This window comes from Paralichthys olivaceus, chromosome 22, assembly GCF_024713975.1.
Source record: "Paralichthys olivaceus isolate ysfri-2021 chromosome 22, ASM2471397v2, whole genome shotgun sequence".
Classification (NCBI taxonomy): Eukaryota; Metazoa; Chordata; class Actinopteri; order Pleuronectiformes; family Paralichthyidae; genus Paralichthys; species Paralichthys olivaceus.
This window is the reverse complement of record NC_091114.1, coordinates 11,398,236-11,408,654: the sequence shown is the minus strand read 5'-3', so window position 1 is coordinate 11,408,654 and position 10,419 is coordinate 11,398,236. Positions and strand designations below refer to the sequence as shown.

The 10,419-nt window shown below is 41.5% G+C and overlaps 2 protein-coding genes across 2 annotated transcripts; one reads left to right on the top strand and one right to left on the bottom strand.

The window, feature by feature from the left end:
- Positions 1–774: 774 nt before the first annotated feature.
- Positions 775–3,541, bottom strand: elp5 (elongator acetyltransferase complex subunit 5). Its single transcript, XM_020105898.2, has 8 exons — positions 3,145–3,541; positions 2,970–3,030; positions 2,787–2,867; positions 1,996–2,207; positions 1,574–1,749; positions 1,404–1,499; positions 1,208–1,308; positions 775–1,124 (listed from the first exon to the last, which is right to left on the bottom strand). The coding sequence occupies exons 1-8, from the start codon at positions 3,197–3,199 to the stop codon at positions 1,016–1,018; spliced, it is 891 nt and encodes a 296-aa protein (XP_019961457.1). The 5' UTR covers positions 3,200–3,541; the 3' UTR covers positions 775–1,015.
- Positions 3,542–4,043: 502 nt separating this feature from the next.
- Positions 4,044–8,519, top strand: phf23b (PHD finger protein 23b). The gene is made up of 5 exons (XM_020105897.2): positions 4,044–4,183; positions 5,393–5,424; positions 5,530–5,622; positions 6,054–6,672; positions 6,803–8,519. The coding sequence occupies exons 1-5, from the start codon at positions 4,156–4,158 to the stop codon at positions 6,994–6,996; spliced, it is 966 nt and encodes a 321-aa protein (XP_019961456.1). The 5' UTR covers positions 4,044–4,155; the 3' UTR covers positions 6,997–8,519.
- Positions 8,520–10,419: the final 1,900 nt, after the last annotated feature.

Here is a 10,419-nt window from a genome sequence, read left to right as displayed (position 1 = left end):
TAATTAACAACTATTCTTAAAGTTTTAAAGTTGAATCCACCATGTGAAGTCGCTCTGGCAGCTCTGCTACACTTCAGTGGGATTTCTGCTGGAACATTCATAACGTTTCCCACAAAAAATGACTTAATTTGTGTCAGCAAACCTCATTATCCTCCTTATTTCATAGTTGTCAAACTATATTGAATGAAAAAAACTAGATGTGAGTGAACGCTTTTATAGGCATTATATATATTCAGTATAAAGATATATATGTTATAATATTTGGCAGGTATAGCTGTCAGCAGGCACAGGAGTGGCCATTTAATGCAGAAATGCAGTTAATTACTTCAGACTGTCAGGAAACTAATAAACAATCTTTTCCATGTAAATAACAAAGAATTCAGATCAAGTGTACTTGGAGTGTTCATTGATGTGTTACAAACACCCCTTTAAGAAAACACATTTTTCAACATTTGACAAAATGTTAAAATTGACTAATTATGTATTAACACTAGTGATGTAAGTTGATTTTGTGTGTTGTTTAGGTATTTGTGGAAATATCTTTCTCTGATGTTTACTACATTCCCTTGTGCTGCTGTGTCAAACTGTATCTCCCTCACTGGGAATCAATAAAGTTATACCTTCTCTCATAATTGTGACAATTTCATGTATGCATGTAAAAGTGTTAAACGTGACAATAAAAGTATATCTTCTTCTTTTTCTTCTTCTTCTAAAGTGGATGTGAAATGAGCACAAGTTGAACATATATTTAAATCAATTTTACAAGAGGCAATATGTTATAAAGCAATATCATTTTATTTATTTGAAAAAAATAAAATGGAGGCAATTAATAATTTTAAGAAACAAATTGTAAAAATAATACAGATTATACAGAAATTTGAGGCATTAAATTATATCTTCCAAGCTCCAGAAGGTGATTGTAAGGCTTTAAAACTGCACTGCTGAAAACAGTGTGTTGATGGGAGTATGTAAAACATGGATCTTTTGGTCCTTCTTTAGGTTTTATGGCCCATCGCTACACATCAAGATCATCATCCGGGTCCTCCTGATCAAAGTCGTCGTTTGCATCAGGCTCGTACAGAATCCGTCCTGAACCCGGGCCTGAGTGGAGCAGAGCCGTTTTCCTAAAGATTCAAAGGAGAATGTGCTTTTTTAGATAGTTTGGGGAAAATACCATTTAAAATAAAATTATGGAAAACTTTCTCACTTCTCTTTGCTGAAGACAAAGGGAAGTGCAAGTTTCTCCTTGGCTTCTCGCTCTGTGTTGGACAAGCGAAGGTTGAAGGTCAAGTTGGCTGTTGGATCCGTCTACATGAACACAAAAAAAGGAAACTTTTCAGTCCTGCCATGTCTGATCGCTTAATTTAATTATTGAGCAGATAGAATAAACGTGTTAAATGCACCTCCTGTTCCTCAAGATCTGGCTGTTTGGGTCCAGTATGGCTGGCCTTGCTCTGTACTATGACTGTAAGATCTTCTCTAATGTTGAAAATCTCCTCCTGGGGACAAATAAGATCATTGTTTTAACAGTGTACAAACACAAAACAGTCATCCTAAAGGAAACACAACTTACATCTTGCATAACCTTTCCAGATTTTGAGCGCTTTGTTATCTTCGCCACTGCTTCATCTCCCTTCATTCCAGGTGCCACAGTGATGACTGATGTAGCCAAATGGCAAAGACTTCCCACGGTGCCTCGCTGATGCATATCAGTGTGGAGCAGACCAATGACAGCTCTCACAGCTCCCCCTAATGAAAACAGAAGGGAAAAAAACTTAGAGTGCCTCTTTACTCAAAATAAATCATCCAAGTTTGACAATATGACGGTACAATCAGAAAAGCTTGACTCAATATTTGCATTGTTGTAGTGTGCTTAAAACATAAAGATAAGAGTCACTCTGGATGCCTGGTGTCACACCTTCCTTCTGTCAGTAAAACTACATAAAATCTGGGCATTACACTGATTCAACAGACATTTACAAGATAATGTATCACCTTTTTTAAGTTGCTGAAGAGTCTTACAAACAGTAGCAGGACTGACGTGCCTCAAAATCCACGAAAGCGAGTCAATTACCAAGGTCGGTGCCTTGGGCTGTGACGTTTGCTTCACCAGATGTGTAACTTCTTCCAGATTGAACTGGTGGACTGTGAAGGACGGGTGATCGGTCCAGCCCAAGGGGTCAGTGAAAGCATCGTGAAAGTGTAGCCTGCAGAAACAGGTGATTAATGGTCAGTTTGTTTATAGGTTAAATAGTATAAAACCTCTTTGATCAGCTGATTGTGTAGTCTTGAAAGTTGTTCTGTGATTCAAACATTTTGTTCTGATGGATCAATGGTCAAAAACCATCAGGAATTCAATTTAAACTATATAAACGAGGGGGAAAGAAACAAATTAGAGAAGTTGGAACCAGTGAAATTTTGCTTAATGTTGTTAAGTTTATGAAGCAGAATAAGACATCTTTTAAATCACCTCTTACTTAAAAGCCTTTTCTTGAATCATCATATATCATTTTAATCATTACATGCATTATCCATTTTATTATTGAATTGTTAAGGTTGTAATGTTTTAATTTTTTCATTCCCTGATCTCATTCACCTTAGTCCTGAAATGGTTTAAATAAAGTTTCATGTAATTACTTTACTATAATTATTTGATAGGGACATATACAATACATAGATAATGGCCCACCAACAGTCTAATTCAATGCATACCAGCAGTACTAGCCAATATCTCAATAAGTGGGTATCTATTCTCTGTTGATTCTTTCATTACTCGTCCTCTTTACCTCTGACTGGATGATCCTTTCAGTCCACCTGTCAGCTCCTCTTCACTGACCTCAAAGCCGATGACATGGACAGTTTCCTCCCTACAAATCACAACACGAGTCAGATTGTTCTGGGAAATATTTCGCTTACACACATTGACATGTGATAGAGAACCAAACTGTCACCATCATCTCTTCATATACCTGTTTAATGCAGCACTGATGAAGCTCTTCAGGAGGTGTCGACCAGAGTAAGCAGCATAATCTAACCATGCAAGTAGAAATGACATCACTTCACTTCATGCTACTACTTCCATTCGCATTTATGACAGTTATACGTCTGTTGAGCTTAAATTCCGCACTGACAAACAGTTCTCACCTTGTATTATGAGAAGCCCTCCAGCATCGGTGCCTTGCAATAACTCAGGCAGCATTGTATCATGTAATTAAACTGTATTAACTCCAGATGGCTTCAGCTAGTTAGCATGCTGCTAACTCGCCGCCTGTTAGAACGTGAATGCCGAAACTAAAACAGCAGAACTCTGTAAGCTAACGTCAGGAGAAGCTACATCTCTTAAATTAAAGGATGTCGGTCGCTACAAGTTGCGGAAAGTGACATTTAAACGCAAATGAAGCTTCAGATCCGGCATGTTTCGCTAAGTAGCGTGTTTGGAGTGTGCGCACTGGAAAACGTCACTTCCGAGAATCCCTCGTGTGTGGGGAAATGTAGTTCCGCCGTGTTTTCCAGCCGCTCGGAAGTCCCTGCGAGTGACAGCGCGGTGGGACTACGCTACCCAGGATGCACCCGGGGGAAACACTACGCTGGCAGCATCAAGAGGCTTCTGCCGCGCACGGAGGAGACCGTGCGAAAGTCTCCAGTCGTTTTGTATGCGAACCGCGAAGAAACGACAAAGTTAATCCGAGAAGTTCCCCCGTATGGAGCCGCTGTGACCGGGGACCCACGCGCTACCGGAGGAGTTACACGGTTCTGACACGCTTCAGCACCGGCGGCGGTTTAAATGCAGTGACGGAGAAAGTGCAGCTTTGTGCGCTGTAGGTTAAAGGACGGAGAGGAATTAGTATTTTGTCGGTGCTAATCGCGATCCAGAGGCGGCAGGCTTCTGCTACGTTAGCCGCTGTATCGGCTCCTCCAGCGCAGCCGAGCGAGGGGGCTATTCCAACTTCGAACCCCCGCGGCGGAGAGCTTGTTTTTTTGTGGGGATAGCACCTCCAGTGTGGCGCGGTCCTTGGCTTCGCTGCTGCCAAAAGTTGCCCGGCGGTAAGGTGCAGCCACGCCGGGGGGGAAAGCACAGCGCGACGGCCGCCACTCTCCGGCTAGCTCGCCTGCTGCTTCTGCTGGTTGGATCGAGGCCTTGTCTGTGAGGCGACAATGCTTGACATAATGTCCGAGCACCAAGGTACGTTTCAGCGGCATCGACACCAAGCCAGCAAACGAACTTGTGATGCCAATCTGATCACTGTTGATGTTTGTCTTCCACGTTTTACGTACATTATTATCGATTACCTAATGCAAGTTGTGGCTAATGCTACGTCGGTTGCGTATGCAGTATTAATAACATGCATTGCTACTGACCGATCGTTTGTTGTTGAAACGCTGCGAAAGTTGTGTCAAAGTGAATATCTATTATCTGTCGCTTTATAAATATTAATGATACTCAGCTAACCTCATGTTAATCTTCAGTGCTTGTGAAGTTAGCTTGCTAGTTAGTTGGGCGCCGATCCACCTAGCTTAACGGTTATAGCTATGTTTCCCAACCCAAACAATGCGTAGCTTGTCCCTTACAAGACAAATTACCTGTCAGCCACGAATAAAATGCTATTTTTAACACCCAGCTGAAACTTCAACGCTGACAAGACACCCGATTAAACGCTACTCCTTGCTAGCACTAAGCTACGGTAGCCACCGAGCCTCCCTCTTCCATTTCAAGAAAGCCAGCGTGATTGGCTTGGTTAGCTCGGGTTAACTCTCCTACGGGCTGGAATTAGCCGATAGCAATGCCCGGTTGTCCTTGTTAGGTTTTGTTAAGTGTGTCTCACATGAAGAAAAATCACCAGTGATAACAACATGTGCCCTATTAGCTGCAAACGAGGGTATCGTGCTGTTAGCTTCCACTGTAAACGTCGTTAGCAGGTTTCACCCGAGTTGACACAGTTTAAAGCTTTGCAGCAAACTTAACGATCTTTGCTAAACGTCAACAAAATCATCAGTTTGATATAAATGTGTTAAACCGATGGTCGGTTGTTCAGGGTGGATGTAATGATCCAGATTTAGGGTGAAGTTCACACAGCGATCAAGTGACACCGGTTGCGGTTCTTGGAAACCAGCTAGCGTTAACATCAAATGACAGACTTGCTTCTTTTACCCTCAAACTGTCATCTGTTAATTCAGTCTGCTCAGTTTCTTGTTCACAAAGCAAACGCGGGTCTTGTTGAAGCTCGACATCCCCGTCACTAATACACATATTAAGTTATTGAGCCGTGTTAGCAAGCCAATGCTAGCACGAGTCCACTCGTGTGTAATCGTCCCCTCAGGTGCTTTTGTGTGTGTCGGCTTCTCTCTGGTTCGCTTGTGACCCTAAAAACTGTGTTTTTCTTCTGTCCACCAGATTCACTGTTGACGTGCAAAACGGAAGCTTTGGTGAGTACTTTGTGATCCTTCTTAAGAACAACTTATTCTGTAGATTTCTGTTGGAGCTGGTTTGGATTTGTGTCATTATCTTTAACAAAGATCTTCTCTCTGCAGCCCCCAGAGAGGAAAAAGAGGACTGTTGAGGACTTCAACAAGTTCTGCAGCTTCGTCCTGGCATATGCTGGTTACATCCCGAGTCCAAAAGAGGTAAACTGAGCTTGTTGAAACTAGGCTCTCCAAAAGTCTCCTTACAAAGCCACATTTAAATTCACTAGATCCAGATTTGTATTTATTTGGATATGCACTAAATTGTACACATTCATATTTATCAAATGTCCGCTTAACAAATCTGATGTGTTGTGCCATGATTTATTCTCTGATTTGAAATCTATGTAAATGTTGACAACACCATATCTTACAATGTTTTTAACAAAGTGAAAAACAATTCCTGGATCTGCACCAAAATTTAATTATTTCCTCCCTGAACCATGCCACATCTTTCCACGAAGATTCATGGTAATTTGTGCAGGAGTTTTTGCTTCATCCTGCTAAAATATCATACAAACACTGGTAATACAAAACAACTGTCATTGCATGTTGTGATTTGAGTAAATAATATTTTCCTTGTTGTCCTACAGGAGAGCTCATGGTCCCCGACATCATCCAGCTCTGCTCACAGTTCAGGGCTGTCAGCAGATGGAGGCGTAGGAGGCAGCAGCAGCTCCATGGGCAACACCTGGGGAGACGGAAGCTCCGACATCCACACCATCCACACATTTGTTCGCAAAGCTCGAGCAAACAAGGGCAAAAACATTCGCCGCATGCACTCTGATAGCACTCTACTGGACAAGATGCGCCTAAAAGACTCCCTGTATGACAGCCAGGCCAGCTCTAAGGCAGAGCGCAAGAAGGACAAAAAACTGAAAAAGTTGTCGCTTGGTTCCTCCATGACGGCGGCAGACAGTGGCAGCAGCGAAGGCGAGAAAAGGGCACGCATTAAACGCAGCAAAAACTCAAAACAGCCAAAAGCGAAGAAGCTCAAGAGTTCAGCTGCTCAAAGCGAAACTGACTCGGAGGCACGCCACGGACATTCAGAGGTACGACCTACCAGAGAGGAGCTGGCGGCGCACGGCGGCTCCACGCCGACCATGCAGGGCATGGGGAAGATGCAGCCAGATGAGTCCATGAGGGAAGCAGAGATGAGCTCCAGTGAGGGCGAGACTTGGATTGCAGATGAAGACATTATGGTGGAGTCAGGTATGTGATGAAATGTATCTTTACAAAAATATTTTATATGAAATATGTGTAATTTCCAGGAACCTTTTTTTCTCATTAGGTAACATGCACAGCAATAATGACCTGTTAAATGTTTTCTTTACCAACACAGGTGACGATTCGTGGGACTTGATCACCTGTTACTGTGGGAAGCCGTTTGCGGGGCGGCCGATGATCGAGTGCAACCAGTGCGGCATATGGGTGCACTTGTCGTGTGCGAAGATCAAGAAGTCCAACGTTCCCGACATCTTTTACTGCCACAAGTGCAGGGACATGCGGCGGTCGGGACACAAAAAAGACACTTAGAGATGAAGAGGACGGGAGGGACGAGGAGCAACCCGCCCTGTCTTTGCTGTCCTCTTGACACTTATTTTCTTTGATGCCTGCAGCCAAAACAGCCTAAATTATCACCTGGATGGCAACTGTATTGTCAGTTTGTAGAATTTCTTTTGACAATCACAACCATTCTTATTTATCCCTCACAGTTTTTTTTTTTTTTTTTTTTACTTCTTAGTCTGTTATTTTCTTTGGCTATTGTGAAGAACTGAACAGAACGCAACAGAGACAGCGGAGAATCATTTATTTGTTACTAATTAATCTGTACATTCATTGGCTTTTGTCATATACTGTGTTGGTCGCTCTCATATTCACTGAAGGTGCATTTTGACTTTGAGGACACTGACAAATCAGTGAACATTTACTTTGCTGTCCTTGAGGAGTTTCAGTTTGAAAGCCTTGTCCTCTCGGCTTTAAATTTTACACATTGAACAAATGTATAGATTAAGAGATGTAAAACGTCACTTCTGTTGTTTGTTTAGAAGTACATCATAATGCTAGATGGGCAGCTCATTTTATTTTCCGTCGTGTTATGCCAATATACCTTTTGAGTTTCCTTTTCTTTTTGGGGGGGGATCAGTGGATACAATTTAGAGATCTCACTCCTCTAGAATAAGTTGAATCAGCTAACATTTATTATTTTGCATCTGTATTTGCATCTAAATTGCTAAATATCAAATTGCACACAGACAATTCTTCCAGCAGTGCACTTTTATTAACTATAAACCCCTAATACCATGTCCACTGCATATATGGATGGTACTGGGAAAATGATTAGCTACAGTCGATTAAATCTCTACGTAGCATGTAGCTGTGTACATTCATGATTTAGCGCTTAATGTTTCTCCCTGTCCGGCTTGTTAATCAATCATTGATAGCCAATTACCACGAACATTTACATTGAAAGCTGTTCAATTTTGATGTTTTTGTTTCATGTGTGGTTATTGTTTCTGTTTTCTTGTTTTAAAAGCTCATTGTCTATCTATGAGGGGGATTAACGTTGCTGTACGACGAATGGTCTGGCCGTGCTTTAGAATGTCAAAGCGGCCCAGAGGCTCATTTATGAATGGTTGTAAAATATTTTCTATTTCATATAATTGTTTATTTCTTAGATTTCTGAGAAGCGGGGGTATTTTTTTTTTTTTTAGAGACACGCCCGCATCAGAGAATGGACATTAAGATTGTCTCACATCGAGAACAGAGTTGTAGTGTACAGAAAATAAGTTGAGGCCGCGTAGGTTGTGGCGTTTGTTTATGTTGTTTGGTTTTTATTATGTGCTTTTCTTTGGTTCGTGGGAGAGTCTTGGTAAGTCTCCAGTAGCAGTTGCACTCTCTTTACAACTTAAATTCTGTGTACATATCCTGTTCTTTTACAACTGTACATATGTGAAAGTGAAGAGAGAAAATACCCAAGCAAAATCTATATTTTCTGCAGTCTGATATTGTTTTCTTTGATTGTAGCTTGACAAATTAAAAGTCTTTGGGAACATAAAGGTGGTTTTCAGAATCTTTCGCACTGAAAAGACAAAAAAGACCTGAAATCGGTATTTTAACACATTTTATTAAATAGTGGCACACAGCATTGTGTTTGTCATGTTTGCGTCTTCTACCACCAGAGGGAGACGGTTGACAGGCCTCTCACTTGTTGGTATGGCAGCCAGTTGATGAATAAATATGTTCCATACAACAAATATATCATTATATCAAGATGTGAGAAAGAGCTGAGCTGTTGTGGGTTTTTCTTTTTTAACCCCTGTTGTCTTCCCAGTCTTCGTTTGGCTCATCCTGTAACAAAGGAGTAATGAAATGCTGAGTTCTTCATACAGTATAAGACAAGAACAAGGTCTTCATGAATAATTAACCATAAACCATTGTTGTATACTGTATGAGTGTGTCTACTAATGGCTTCTGGTGTCATGGAAAAACTGGACAAGCCATGCAAGATGAAAACTGTTTGTGCAAATGATGGGAAATAGAAGTCACATAAGAAAGTTCTCATTAAAATTGACACTCATATATTTTCTTTTCTGCTGTATATTATAATGATTCATTTATATAGCACCAAAAACCAGAGTTAGATTCTGCACAAAATAAAATAAAAGTGCAATGATAGCAAATCGTAGAGAACCCAGTTCATACTCATTAAAATCAATAAAATAAAAATACAAAAAATTATGAAAAATATCTGTCTGTACAGGTACGTTTTTAGTTTTTTATATGTCTCATGTATAGACACAAAAGGTGGGATATAAATGCATTGTAACTCAGGGTGTTTTGACAAGTTTTCTTCGCTCTGCACTGTCTCTCTATAGCGGCTTTGTTACTAGTTTTACATTTTTATTTTTCTCCCTTGTTACTCACCCCTCTGCTCTGGAAACTGATCTTTTGAAAGCTGCCGAGTGAGTCCAGAGGAGCGATCTTCCTCCTGCAGACATGAACAGAGAGAGCGAGAGGAGACAGACTTAAGTGCAAAAAAGACAAAAAAAACTCTATACAATGACTTTCTGCCACACATCACAAAAAAGACTTTAAACGGCAAATGTATTTGTTAAAAAACCAAAAGATTTGATGTGTTTTAGGCCAATTTACCTCCCAGTTACAATAGTTTATATGACAAAAAACTGAATTTTAATCATATGTGATTATAAAACTTAGACTAAGACTAAGACTGTTTCCATCCTTACTTCTTCTCGTTGGCTTTACGGTGGGGTTGGCGGTGGTGTTGGAGAGAGAGGTGGTCCGTTGGTACAAGGAAAGTCTCTGAATGAGAGGGTCGACCATCCACATCCCTGACGGCCTCCCCTGCATCCCCCACAGAGAGGTCTCCCCCGTTTGTGCGGTCAGGCAGGTGAGAGAAGAGCTCCTGGTCCAGCCAGCTCAGGTCCTGCAGAAAACGACCACATTATCAATAAACAAATAGACGACAGGATTTCTTTGATTTGAGATGATGAGGTCTCTGTGTGCGCAAGCCTACCCTTCTGTTTCTGTCTCTGCTCGGCAGCACAGCAGCAGATATCACCTCCAGCAGCAGATAAAGAGCCAGGACGGGCAGCGTACACCTGGAGCAAAGCATCTGAGCAAAGTAAAAACAGTTTAAAGGCTCTGATTCAATGGACGGGAACAAAAACAGAAAAGAAATAATGTGTTTACCTTGAATCTTCTGATATTCTGTGGATTTCTGTCCTCAAAGATCCAGGTTTGCAGCTCTGCGTCTTCTGAGCTGTTGACCAGTTTGGAGGGTATTTGTAGGAATGCATCCAGGGTGGGTTTATATTATGGGACTGGCACCAAGGGCTGTTTAGGCTATGTGTGTTTGTGTGTGTAGGGGGGGGACCTCAGAAATGCCAATTACACCCTCCTCCTGGCGCTGTCATCGTTAGCGACTAACCTCTG